Genomic DNA, 14,002 nt, shown 5'->3' with positions numbered 1-14,002 from the left:
AACAAGCTCATACTCGTACTAAGAGGAAATTCTGCTGTCGTTCAAAGTAACGGCTTATGAACTGATTTTAATGAATGAATTGTCTTTTAGTTTGAAATTTTAGATACAGTAGATACGGCTTTTTGTGGTTTCGATGTTATAGGAGGGAAGTTTGAACCACTGAAATAAAGCCCCCTTTTTAAACGGTTATTAATAATAACTTCGTAAATCTTCGCCCGTCTTTGAGCAAATCAGGAAAGAAAAAGAATTAAGAATGCGAGACATTTAAGGGCCATCCTTCTCTTACACCTACTGCTTCTTGTATTAAGTAAGCCAGCACAGGGGTCTGTGACAACTAATACATGATGGGTATTTGCTGATTGAAAAATATGTTGGGATTTGGGATTAGGTACATGCTAATTTGTGTATATTTTTGGCGTTCCTTACACTTAACTTTTTAAACTAAGTTTTTGTTAAGGAGTCTCTAAGTGTAGTGAATGTTGTATTTTCTTAGAAAATTGAATGTGTAAAATGGTTAAATTTATTAGAAAAAGATTTAAACTGCTCAAAAAAGTTTTAACAAAATAATAATTATTTGGTGTCCATAATAATCTATTAGGTGTGAATTAAATTCGTATCAGTTACTGAGGTTTTAATATAATATTTTTCCTCTTTATCTAGTGCTTTCATCCATATGAAGACTAACAGCTCAATTAAGCTCACCTTTCATCTGAAGTTGTCACCTGTAGGTGCCTTTCTTCATAACTGAACAGTATGCCCACAAAGAAGTTGAAGTGATTTGCAACCATTTCTTTTGTTGACAATAAACAAACCGAGGAAATCTACCAACCACACTATCTGTGAAGCGGTTATCCTTCGGGTAAGCTTATTTGTTATTTAATATGTTCATAGCATTTTAATATAAAATAAAACCTTTTTTCTGATAAATTAGATCTTTTCGCCTTTCTTCATAACTGAACAGTATGCCCACAAAGAAGTTGAAGTGATTTGCAACCATTTCTTTTGTTGACAATAAACAAACCGAGGAAATCTACCAACCACACTATCTGTGAAGCGGTTATCCTTCAGGTAAGCTTATTTGTTATTTAATATGTTCATAGCATTTTAATATAAAATAAAACCTTTTTTCTGATAAATTAGATCTTTTCGCCTTTCTTCATAACTGAACAGTATGCCCACAAAAAAGTTGAAGTGATTTGCAACCATTTCTTTTGTTGACAATAAACAAACCGAGGAAATCTACCAACCACACTATCCGTGAAGCGGTTATCCTTCAGGTAGGCTTATTTGTTATTTAATATGTTCATAGCATTTTAATATAAAATAAAAACCTTTTTTCTGATAAATTAGATCTTTTCATTAGAAAGTTTCATTAAATGAATTTGAATTGGAAAATTTCCCTTTTTCCAGTGTATAAATATTGTATTTTGCCGGAATTTTTCTCATTTTTGAAAAGTCCCATTCCCTTCCACAAAAAAACGATGATTTATTTGTTAAGTAAGCTTTGAAATGCGAGAAACACCTTGTTTTTGCCTTATTTTGCTCAAAAATTTCTTTTTTATTGATTTTGAATGTCGAAATTTCATTTTTATCATTTATAAAATACATCAATCTGTCGGAAATTCCCTCAGCTTCAAAATGCATGCATTGGTTTTGCAAAAAACTGTATTGTTTTTCCTTATTAAGCTTTACAATGCAAAAAAAAAGCCGTTTTTTGACCTAAAAAATTAAAAAAAAAAAAATCCGCAACGTAAACCGATTTGGTTTTCAGTGGATTTTGGTTAGTTTTGACCCAAATAATAAGGAGAAAAAATTTTTTTTAATGTTGGTGAACTTTTCAATTAAAATCGTTCTAGGCGAACCGTGATATATATACACCTGCTTCCCCATTTCTGGCTCTTAGTTTTCTGTAGCTTAACCAACCCGCAAAGCCACGTAAGTTTCAATAATTATAAAGAATTTAGTGTATTTTACTGTTTATTTTTGTTATTACTGCTTTTTACTGTTTTTTCTATGTTACTGACTCTGTAAATTGTTTTGTATTTGTAATATCCAGGCCCTGAAGAGGACAATATATTTGTCGAAACGTTGGCAAAAAAGACGAGTTGTTTTATTTGACACCGATTCCTCGCAAATCTTCCATCCTAAGTTTAACAATTTGCGGTCACGAAAACTATATATTCATATTGTATTTACAATGATATATTTCACTGTAATTATTACAAGAGAACTAAGTTCAAAAAGTTAAAACAAAATAAATTGCTTAGTATCTTTACGAAATCCCAATAATCAATTCACAAGAGCTAGGATAGAAAATTTTTAAAGTCTTGAAAATGCGTACGTAAAGTTACCTTAACTATATTTACAATTTATTTACACGAAATATACACATAATAATGAATTTAAATTATAACTTACAAAATAAAAATTAAATTCAATTAATTAAGTACTTATAAATACAAAATTAACAACACCTGAAAGTGTTAAGAAGATTTTTTCTTTAGGTCTTTTAAAAATTGGGCCACTTTTAGTTTCCTTTCATTCTGTAGGCTGGCATCTTTGCGTTGTCTATGTTTTTTGGCAATCTCCGCGGATTTTTTTAATCGTTTATCCAAAGGATTATTTACCATAATATCCATATCTGAATCAATTTTCGGCAATGGTTTTGGTGAATTAGAATTTTGTGTGGTATCCTCTTCATCAGAACTTTCTTCTACGGGCAAAGCGCTGGCTACTTCTAATCCTTCGTTTTCTTTTGCCTTCTTTATGGAGAAACAAACGGGTAATGGTTTCCTTTTCAAAGAAGACGACGAACCATCTTCACCATCCTCTGATTTGGTCTCTTCTTTATCATCATTCTTATCATGTTTACTCTGTTGTGCGATTAAAGCTTTGTTTGCTTCCACTAGTTTCTGTTTGGCCGTCAACTGCTCCTTATAGAAGACGTTGTAAGGATTTTTTGGATTTAAAAAAGAGAATCTAACATCACCACGTTTCAAGATGGCCGCCTCGAATAATGGCCCATTCTTGATCACATACTTTACCATTTTCTCGATGATCTTCTGCACATAGTCTGGCGGAGCTGTTTCTACAGGTGGTGCAGGTTTTGGTTTGACTTCCTGTTGTGGAGGCGGCGAAGATGGATTACTGACGGCCGTAAGTTTTGTTACCAGACTGGGATGTAGATAATGATCGCCAGTATCTGGTTCTTCTTTAATGGCTGGCTCAGTTTCTTCTAAATGTTGTTCCTGTGGCACATAGGCTCCAGATTTGATCAATCCTAATACATGTTTATAGTATTCGTGTAGTGGATCCGTGTGCGACAGGAAATCAAAGTTACGATTACTTTGCTGTTTTACTTTCATCAAGATCTCCATCTGTGAACCTTGTTGAGCTAGAAACAACGCGGTACGCACTATGATTGCGTTGTGTTTCACCGTGGTTGGGATTTGTATGTTTGGCGGTAATGCTAGTTCAGCAGATGGTACAAAAGGTTTACCAGTGATCACTTCATTTTCTTGGCTGGCATCCTGGAATGAAAAAAAAAAACTAATTATTCATGTCAATGAAATTAAAACTAGTAGGGTCCACCGGAAGTTCTCAAAAAGAATTTTGGTGATCCGTAGAATGATTTGAACTTTATTAAAACGGCCTCTTTTCTTTTTTTTTATAGACTTTTTTCGAATGGGTTACTTACCGAAAACCTATAAACTGGAAAACCTTGAGTTTTTATCGATTGAAGAATCCCCACTAACTGTGAGGGAAGCAAATTGAAGGAACACTGATGAAAATGGATTTGGGAATTAGTCATTTACATTTTATACATGTCTAGGTACATTCTACATACGTATAGATTCTATTCTGGAATACTTTATTCCTATTACCGGACTAATCTCTCCAAAAAGGGGATTGGGCCGATATGAAGCTAGCGATGTTTTTATGGACTATCGGGATAAGAAGATTGATGGAAAGAAAATGTTGTTTTCTTCAAAAAATCTGTTCTTAAAGCCAGACTTCCATCAAAGTGCTAACCTATAGCTCGAGAAAAAAAGAGAAGTAAGTCTGGGTTCCTTGATCCTCCGCCGAAATAGAAATAAACCCCGCAACCACCTCAAGGGGACATGTTCGACTCAAAGGGGCACCGGCAGAGAGAAGAGGAGACATTCCTAAATAGGCGCTAATCTACTTGCTAAGTATAAGCATTTTTTCTTGTTATAATTTAAATAAGCTTACTTGTAAAGAAGGTTCATTAACTGGATTATCATATTCGTAAGCTATTTCTGCATGATCCGCTTGTGTTCGTTTGGCATGCTCTTCCCTATAAGTTTGTTCGGTTACCTCGTCTAGATATAGTGAACGATATCGTTCATATTCACATAGTTGATCCTCTTCACAATCTTCGGCCGTATCTGACCAGTCCATATTTTTGCTGCAAGCTTCATATTGGGTCAGGTCGTATAATGCTCCACGTCCATCATATCTAGAATAGTTAAAAAGTCAGAAAAAAATATTTTCGCCGACTAATACTAAATATACTGATTAGTAACATTAAAGAGAAGAGAAGAGCATTATTCTCTTCAGAACATTTTAAAGTGATCAGCATACATCAGACAATTTACACCCCCGAAAATTTGCTTAATCAATACAAAATGAAAATTAGAGATCCAGCATATATGTGCTCCCTCAGGAACAAGAGATCTTGCAAAGACTGGATTAGAAATACAACTGTCTACATTAACCATTTGAGTAATGAGCCATATTACTAAGTAAGATTTTATACAAGGCTCGATAAATGTCCTAATCTCTAAGTTTTACTGATAACTCGAATGGCAGATTCTTATTTAACGGCCTTAGCTAAGTCCGACGAACGAATTGGCAAAAATTGAAAGGTAAGTACATGAATACAAACTTTTAAGATATTAAAAAAGAATTGGGCGAGGTAGACAATTTAGAAAAAAAAAAGACGTTCAATTTTTGATTGTCTAGTAATAAGTCTATAGTTATCTACTTTGGAACTGTTCCTAGATTTTGAAATACACAAAGTTTTCGATAAGAAAAAAATTTCAGCTACCTATCAATTTTCAGCTTCTCATCGCCCATCCAAGGTATTAGATGCGATCCTTTTTCAATTATTTCAGCTTTCTCATCATCTCTGAATAATTTACAAGCATAGCCGAACACAAAGAGATCAGCTTTATCTGATTCATCGCTTCCTTGTGTTCTTGATGTTACCGTAGCTGAAGACATTATTTCTCTGTCCTGGATTTATTTAGGCCGTTCTGTAATAGTTGCAAAAAAAAAAAAAAAGATTACCAAATACGCTATAATATTCACAAAATCTCTTGAAACTCTGAAATGGCGTAAAACTTATAAGATTGGATCTTAAGATGCTTGCTAATAATAGGTCAATTCCTAGGTATCAAATCGTGAAAAACGCCTCAAAAAACTGGTAAATCTATTCAGTAAGTAAAAAGTGGCACTTCATGTCGACTTGATTTTCGTCAAATTAAGAATTTTACTCACAAATTTAACTTCTATTAATATTATGCAATAATAATAATTTATTTTGAAGCACTGCTATTCATCAATTAGCAGATAAAATAAACCTCTAAAACGTATACTTACACTGAATTTAAAATGCAACTTTGAATTTTACAAATAATGACTGGCTTATCACTTGAATAGAATAAGGCAGCTTCACTACTTGCCGTCCTTTGGATTTCGGCAATAATTTTCAAGTTATACAATCCTAAAACATGGAAAACAAGATAATTATATTAAAAAATAAAAAGAAAAAAGAAAAACTGACTCATAATTTTCTTAAAACAACTAACAGCTGATTTAATACTTAACATTATAAGGTTACACTGAAAAATTTACAGTAAAAACTATTCCAAACTATTACCAGGATTTGGCAACCTCTGATGGTACCTGAAAATACCTAATTTCAACTTTCTATGATGTTTTGTTCATAAGTTACGATGGATATACATGCATAGATCTCTTTGAATTTTTTTTTATTTAGGTCACTTAAAAACGGATATTTCCAATGAAATGTTAAAATAAAAAATCTGCACAATTACTATCATCAGAATAGCAGAAAGTAAAATTATAATTTTATTAATAATTATACAATCAAATTTGATATATTTACCAAGTAGTTCTTTAAATTTCTTAAATGTAATTGGATCCCTCTCTGTGCAGGCAACAATAGCTTGTTTTTTACTTGAACCAATCAAATAACTTAATGCTTTACAAAATGATTGGGTTAAATTGGGGTCGTAGATTACGTCTAAAAAAACAAAACAAAATATATACTCAAAACACCGAATTATTAAACTCTAACAGTATAACAGGAAAATATAAATATAAAAAAAAGTGTTCTGAAATCTTATCATAAACAACTTAAATGCTAATAGTTTTAAAAAGAAATGCAGAAATAATATCTCGAGATGTTAGCCTCAATTAGATTCTTATATCAGCGAGAATTCCCTGAAGGAAAGCTTAAAGCGTGTTTCCCTTCCAATTATCCAGCAATTTTACCCGCAGTTGGAGAGATAAGTTTCAAAATGATTATCTTTAGAAGAATCTTTATTATGCTGGCCACCTTAATAACTCCTACATGCACATCAAGTCAATAAAAGTAGGTAGATGCCAAAGCACTTATTGGTATGTCTTGCGTTGCAGGATATAAGGCCATACCTAATTTTACTAAGCAATTCTTCCGATATATTGGGCTACAATAATTCATATTATAGAGATGAAAATTAGTACTTAAGATCGATACAATTTAATGAATAGTACTGCCAAATTTTAAAAACAAACCTGCTGCAAGAATTAAATCAGTATCTTCATTTTGAAGTTCAAGTTGATCAATGTTTTCCCAGTCAATATTTAGAATCTTTACTTCAGAACTTCCTATTGTAAGTGGAAAACTGTGCAATAGTTCTGAAGAAGAATTTAATGTAAAATTCAATCTGATGTTATATTGTAAATTTTCAAGAACTAATGGATGGCAGTCGCTAAATGTATAACTTTTAGGCGAAATACTAGAAAATATTACAGCAAGACCTGTCAATCCGCTTCCACAGCCAAGCTCTAAAATGTGTTTTCCTTTTAGCAGATTACTGTTTTCTAGACACCAATTCGCAAGTGCTATGCCTGCCTAAAAATAAAAAAACATTAACTGACTTAATGTATACAATAGGGGTTTTAATAAAATTCAGAGGTCACTGGGACTCCTTTGTTATTCGGGTACAGATACCCCCAGATCATCTGTCTTCTTATTCACGTGAGCAATTAAACAGCTGTTCCTCTGATTTCCGAATCTGCCTTTTGATACAGAAGGTGTTAATTGCTCAGTTGAAGGTTAACTTTTATAATTAAATATGAGGAATCTAGAGGATAACTACAAATACTGGAGAATTAAAACAAATTATTAAAAGACAAAGTATACTTGTATGCTAGGATCTGGAAGAAGTTTCGTAAGTAAAAGGGACATAGTGTGAAAGAGCAGAGGAATTAAAACAAATTGGATTCGTACAAGAAGGCGTAAATGGAAATGAGGAGGAAGTGTTAGGAAAAAAAGGGCACACGAGTAAAGTTGAGAAATTGCTTCAGAAGTGTTGCAGAATAGGGTATATGCATAAATTATTGAAGAAATTCTTATGTTTGACAGAGAAATCTAGTCCACCAGTAACAAAAAAAAGCCTTGCAAGAGTAGGAAAGGCGAAAATGGATTATTAAGAAAGATTTCTAAAGAGAATAAGAATGGAAAGAATAAAAAAAAATTGGTCCGACATTTGAGGAAATCCATTCCAGGATATGCAAGTAACCGTAACAGTGTCTCAAAATATTGAAAAAGAAGTTAAGATATGGCCGTCACAGAAACATGCTAGAAGTAGCCCCAGGAGGTAGGTTCCGAAAGAAACAGGAGCAGTTCATCAAAATGGGTTGGCAGATGATAGTTGCCAAAGACGGAGACTGGCTCGATCGAGAGATCTGGACGGTAGTTGATCTGGCAGAAACACAGAAGAACGGGAAAAGTCGTATTAACTACTATTAACAGAAAGAATTTGTTGAGCGTATAATTGTGAGACCGACTTGCTAAAAAATGAATTTATTGGATTTTCGAGAAGTGTGGGTCAACAACAATTTAGCTGCAACTCAAAGAACCTGTTGCCTTTAAACCTGAGGAAATTCTATCATCATGGAATCCAACATCATGCCGAAAGTTGGGAAACTAATTACAGAACAGAATGGACAATATTTCTAATATTAGTCCACATTTTAAAAATTAAACAATTCATATCACCTACCTGCCAGGTAAATAATCCTGTGGTTCCTTGAGAAATAAAACAAGTATTCTCTTTCAAAGAAATAAATCTGTTTGCTAGTAAAAAATGTCTAAAATGTACGTCTTCATTCTGATTTGGCAAAATATTGATTAATGCTTCATAAACTAAATCACTAACTTCTAGGTAGTCTTTTTCAATCTAAAAAAATAAATAAATAAACTAATTAACAAATTCAAAAATAAATATACCATGGAAACTGACGGTTATTACCTTATTGATGAATAACTTTAAAAACTCCTTTTGATAAGATTTTTTGATTGGATATTTTTGAATAATTGGATTGTTTACTGTAGAATTTAAAATAAAATTCTGATGTTCACAGCAGTTGTCGTAATCCAAACCAACTAAATGGGTAACTAATTCCTAAAACAAAAAAATTGCTAGTATTTAGAAAAAAGTACCTTTGGTTGGTTACAACTAGCAGACACAATTGACACTTTAGAGATTTCTAAGAGTAAATTTACTTTTCTCAGTTTCAGTCTAAAGCTCAGGGAACTAAAGGGTTCTGGATCTAGACAATTTGAACAAAGAATCCAGGTAAAACATCTAGAAGTTGCGAGCTTTCTGTCAGTACACCTGGTTACTTGGTCATCCTTACTTCAAACAGAAAAGCTTAGCTGATTAATGTCTCTGCCTGCAAACGGATTGCCTCAAGAAACATTACCATGACAGTGAAAAGAGAAATGAGAAGTGATTACAGTACGTTTTCTTCGGAAAAACGGGCAGCGAAGCCGGCACTCAAGGAAGATTTGGAGGACTAGGCAGTTACGAAGTGTTGGAGGAGAATTCAGAAGCAAATTGGGCTAAACTAATAATTGTGCAATTAAAGATCTTAAGTATTCTATTTCAGTATTAATCAAATGCGCAATAATACTTCATGATTGGTTAACTTATAGTAAATTTTACCTGTACCTCATAGATGTTTGAGAAAGATATATGATATTTCTAATATATAATATGTACATATTTTGAAAAGTAAATTTGTTCTATCACTGAAGTGGTGTCTACATCTAAGCCTAATATTTGACTAACAACCATAATCTAAATTACTTTCAAAACAAGATTCACCTGCCAATTCAATGATTTTAAATCCAACAGACAAGCAAATTTCTTCTTTATATCCAACAATAATTTACAAGTCTCCACTTTACACTTACTCATAACATTTATAACCACCGAAATGTTCGTGTGCTAAGGTAAGGTCTTGTTATGGTTACAAATAACCTACCTGTCTAGGCCTATCACTAATACCTCTTGACCAAGCATAAATAGGATCATTCTGCAAATTTCTTTATTTAAATTTGATGATAGTAAAAATTTAACAATTTTTTTTTTAAAGGAAAGATGTAGCAAATTTGAAGTAAAATTTGGAATACTTACATATAGGTTACAAATTAGTCATTTTTTTAAAAATAGGTAATTAAAAAGTTCAAAATTGCCACTGTTATGGATTAAATTTCTAATGTTATCACATATTATTTTAAAATCATTCATAAAAATCATATTAATTGAAACAGAATAAAGAAATAGGGTGTAGTAATACTTACTTCGGATTGAAGACGGCAGAAGTGAGAATTAACATTACAGTTTTTAATTTAAATTTAAATTTCCAGATGTGGATGACCAGAATAATCAGAGAAATTTATAATTTAATAATAAACTTCTAAGGATCGTATTCAAGAAAATTTATAACTTTATATTGTTCGCAAGAATCTAATGATGGAGGTTTTTGTTTGTAACAAATTACTCTGTCAGGTTACGAAATGTAAAAATATTGTCTAAACTTTTATTGAATATAAGATAAAGAATTTTATAGCAAAATTTATGGTAAATAAAATTAATTAATAAAAAATAATAAAATTTGGTTAAGGATATTTTAAAAATATAGGCCATGATTGTTTCTCGAGTTTTTAACTTTTTTTTTTATTAAAGTTTTTCCCATTAAATTAAAATATAAAAGTATAGAAACGAGTTTTTTAATTATTGTATTAAATATTATTATTATATTTGTATTTTAATTCGGATAAAGAGATATTTCCTCTACCGGTTTATCGGTAGCATTGGCACAGTAGGTGGCTTCTATTTAGATCGTGTACTTGCCTGATTTGTTGAAGACATTTGATTCAAATATTAATTAGTAATTATAAAATATTAACACTAATTTACAACATAATTTGTAAGAATGGACCATAAGTATTAAAAATATATAAGAATTAGAACATTGTAGGCAGTAATTACTTTGTAATGAAGGTAAGAAAATTTCGGTTACTTTAGATTGAGCCTTGATTCAATATGGATAGTTTAATTAGTTTTAAAGAGTTAAGAGTTATGATTTCTAAAACATATTTACCCCAAAATTAATTAATATGCTTTAAAAAATCTATAACTCTATAACACATTGGGGTTTTCTCTAGATTTTATTCTAATAAAAGTGATTGAAAATTTAGCTAATGGAATTCAGATGAAAAATCCAATATGGTGTCCATGGCAAATCTTAAATGTTTCATAATTTGGTAGGATTTGAATGCTTCTTTAGGTTTTTCTTTAAGTATTTCACAGTACTTTTTAATTTTTCGTATTCAATTATGAAATTACTTGGAGAGTTCAACTTTTTATTTTTAAATATTGCTTTTTTTAAGTTTAGTTATTCATTCTTTTTCTTTTCTAACATAAACTTCAATTAAATACGAAGTCAACTTTTGCAATTTAGAGAGGCCTTGCCTCTAGACATAGAATAATTACTACATTTTCTTTAAAATTGACAATTAAATTTATTAATTAATTTTTTTATATCGTTTCAGTGCCTTAAATAGAGTGTCCAGTGCTTTTAGTCCAGGATGTTTCAATCGGCTTGCATTCTGCCAACTGATCAATATGTGAGTTAATTAAAAGCTTTAATTCTTAATTTTAACATTCATTACTTAGATTTTGTCTAAGTAATAACTCGTTTAAGAATATTGAATGAAAATTTAAAAAGAAGATGCTTTAAGAAAAATTGTATGATTTTTTCTGACTTGAGTGATTAAGTAGTACTAGAATCAGCCACTAGATAGCAGATCATGTCTCATATGGTACAATATGGTACCAAAAACAATGAACAATACTTCTTTCTAGACTTTTAAATTAAATGCAATTATTGTTTTTCAATTTAAAAATTACGTTAATTAAAGTTACAATTAAGAATGTTCATTGATGCTCATTTTATTTTTGCTATTGTTTTATATATTCATTAAAATTTATGACAGCAAAGTAGATTCAGGGCAAAAACTTCTAATTTATTAATTGTAATGCTTATGAATGTGCATTTCAACGTGTGCAACAGTAAGTATTGCATTTCTTCTTTTTTTTTAAAGTAATAAATAAACTGTTATTATTCTATTTAAGTGAATATTAATGCGAAAATGTGTCTGCAATAAAAAAAGATTATTAGAGTCGTTCTGCCATTAATTTCACCAACTCATTAGCGCACCCAACGGGGTTTTAGAGAATGTAAGTTCCCAAAAATATACAAATTATAGTAAAACTTCTCCAATAATTCTGCTATTAAAAGTAATTTTATCTAAGAAATTTTACATTTGAAACAAGTCAGAGGTAACTTTTCTAAATTTATGTGGAAATTAGATTCCATGTCTTGTAGTATTCTAAATATAATGGTAAAAAATGGGCATTATATCAGAATAGATTAAGGGTTGGACAGTAAGTTTTTTTGACAGTGCCCTAATTTACAGTGCCTTATTAGAAGGGGCCTTCCGATTAGAGTTGTACTACCACTAAATTAGTGTTTTCTTGCAATTTAGCGATTAGAGTGATAATTAAAAAAAAGGTCATGCCTTTCTACGCCATCTTTATGTTTTCCCGAATTGTGCCCTAAATTGTTTCAATGTTTCCACATATTTAGTCATTTCTTTAAGTTTTCCTATTAGGGACTATTTCTTTGAAAGGTTATATGTATTTCATTTGTCTCTTTTTTTGAGTATTAGCAGTCCTACTCTTCAAGAATGCTTCCCTTTATTCCTGATTTCTTTGAGATTTCTGGTTGGAGTAAAATATTGCTTTCCTATATTAGTGTCTTCTTTAAATTTTTCGTTTACAGTCCCACATTTTTTTGTTTTTTTTTTTTTGAAAATGCATGAACTTTAATATTGTCTTCCTTAAGTTTTCCTATCATAGTCATTATGTTCTTGAAATGCTTCTACTCCATTAGTGTTTTCTTTAAATTTTTCGATTGGACTTCTACTTTTTTTGAATAGATTCCACTTTATTTAGTGTCTTCTTTAAACTTTTTCGATTGGAGACCCACTTTTCCATATGCTTCCTTAAATTTTGTTCTAGCCGTTTTTTTTTTTTAGAGAAAATCGAAATCTAAAAATCGATCTATTAAAGTGGCCCTAAACGGTTGTTCCCGGTGCAAATTCAATAGGAAATCTGCACGTTTGCTACATCTTCGTTTTATAGAAGAGTGGCAGGAAGTATATATTATTTCTATGTTTCATTTTGTTCAGTTTGTACTTTATTTTTTCTTTTGTTTCAGGTTGTGCGGGAGTGTTAAAGTGCGGGAGTGTTAAAGTGCGGGACTGGTAAAGTGCGGGACTGTTAAAGTGCGGGAGTGTTAAACTTCCGGTAGTGTCTTTCTTTGTCGAAAGTGCTGTTTTTTTATTTCATTTAATAATCAGATAAAAATATTTTAATTATGTGCTTAAATAAAAAAGTAATTCAGTTATTCCAAATTCCGTTTTTTGTTTTTTTTTAGAAAAGCAATGCGTTACAGTATTTTTTTTGTTGCGTTACACTTTTTAAACTGTGTCCAGTGTCCAGTGTTGATGAACAGCTGAAGACATCGATGGACGTGTGGACTGCAAGAGATGTCTCACGTCCCAGCCGACAGCAATACCAGGTAGGGCTGAGGAATTATAGTTGGTCCATGTAAATTAATGACCTGCGGGCCTTTTTGGCCATCAAGATTTTGTCTTTCATCAAATTAAACTACTTTTAATAATTGTAATTCCATTTTAATTTGTTTCATGTTTTTAATTTTCAGTGACATTAATAGATTAATAGATTTGCAGTGCAATTTAGTTTTGCGCCAGTCTTGGTATCTTCTATCAAAGAAGAGTTCTTGGCAGCAACCATTTCCTCTTCGGGTATGTCAGATACGGTGTTATTCCTTAGCAGCTTATTTCGTACTTCTTTAGAATTCGCTTTAGCTAAATATTAAGCCCCGGTCTTATATTGAACTCAGTAGGTCGATTTCCTCTTTGGGATTCCAGAGTTCCATGGTACTTCTTGGTCATAATGTTTCACCATCCAAGATTGTTGCATAGTTCCTTTGAAGATTTTTCCTTTCAAGCCTGAGCAAGGAAGCTCATCATTTCTGATTCTAATTCCAACATAGTTGGAAGTCACTTCCGGAAGTCCTAGCTTTTGTCATCACTTCTGTCGCTTCCTACCTCTGCTAAAAGATCTGACTGCGCCAATCAAAAATTAAAAAAAAAAAAAGTGGTGGGGATTATTTAATTAGGCCGAATTTACGTAACACATACAATTACATTTTTGCATTATATGCATGTAATTAATTAATTGTTTATTTATATTTATTAATCAATGGAATTATAATTGGTTAAATTGGTAAATTTATGTGGGCCACT

The 14,002-nt window shown here is 31.5% G+C and overlaps 2 protein-coding genes across 2 annotated transcripts; both read right to left on the bottom strand.

Annotated features, from left to right (window-relative positions):
- Positions 1–2,342: 2,342 nt before the first annotated feature.
- On the bottom strand, positions 2,343–5,749 carry su(w[a]) (suppressor of white-apricot). Its single transcript, XM_074129351.1, has 4 exons — positions 5,626–5,749; positions 5,072–5,279; positions 4,234–4,480; positions 2,343–3,530 (listed from the first exon to the last, which is right to left on the bottom strand). The coding sequence occupies exons 2-4, from the start codon at positions 5,245–5,247 to the stop codon at positions 2,484–2,486; spliced, it is 1,470 nt and encodes a 489-aa protein (XP_073985452.1). The 5' UTR covers positions 5,248–5,279; positions 5,626–5,749; the 3' UTR covers positions 2,343–2,483.
- On the bottom strand, positions 5,622–8,223 carry LOC141454432 (protein-lysine N-methyltransferase EEF2KMT-like). Its single transcript, XM_074128656.1, has 5 exons — positions 8,191–8,223; positions 7,051–7,165; positions 6,826–6,948; positions 6,155–6,292; positions 5,622–5,749 (listed from the first exon to the last, which is right to left on the bottom strand). The coding sequence occupies exons 1-5, from the start codon at positions 8,221–8,223 to the stop codon at positions 5,622–5,624; spliced, it is 537 nt and encodes a 178-aa protein (XP_073984757.1).
- Positions 8,224–14,002: the final 5,779 nt, after the last annotated feature.

This window comes from Rhodnius prolixus, unplaced genomic scaffold (assembly GCF_049639745.1).
Source record: "Rhodnius prolixus isolate KJV_2025 unplaced genomic scaffold, Rpr scaffold_9, whole genome shotgun sequence".
NCBI lineage: Eukaryota > Metazoa > Arthropoda > Insecta > Hemiptera > Reduviidae > Rhodnius > Rhodnius prolixus.
Note: the sequence above shows the minus strand (reverse complement) of the source record. Positions and strands in the feature narration are given on the sequence as shown.

Coding starts and splice junctions, on each gene's coding strand:
- LOC141454432 (XM_074128656.1), bottom strand. CDS start 8,223: ATGTTGGATTCCATGATGATAGAATTTCCTCAG. Junction 7,166..8,190: donor TGATGATAGAATTTCCTCAG/GTTTAAAGGCAA, acceptor TTTTATTTTTAG/GCAGGCATAGCACTTGCGAA. Junction 6,949..7,050: donor TCTTGCTGTAATATTTTCTA/GTATTTCGCCTA, acceptor ATTCTTCTTCAG/AACTATTGCACAGTTTTCCA.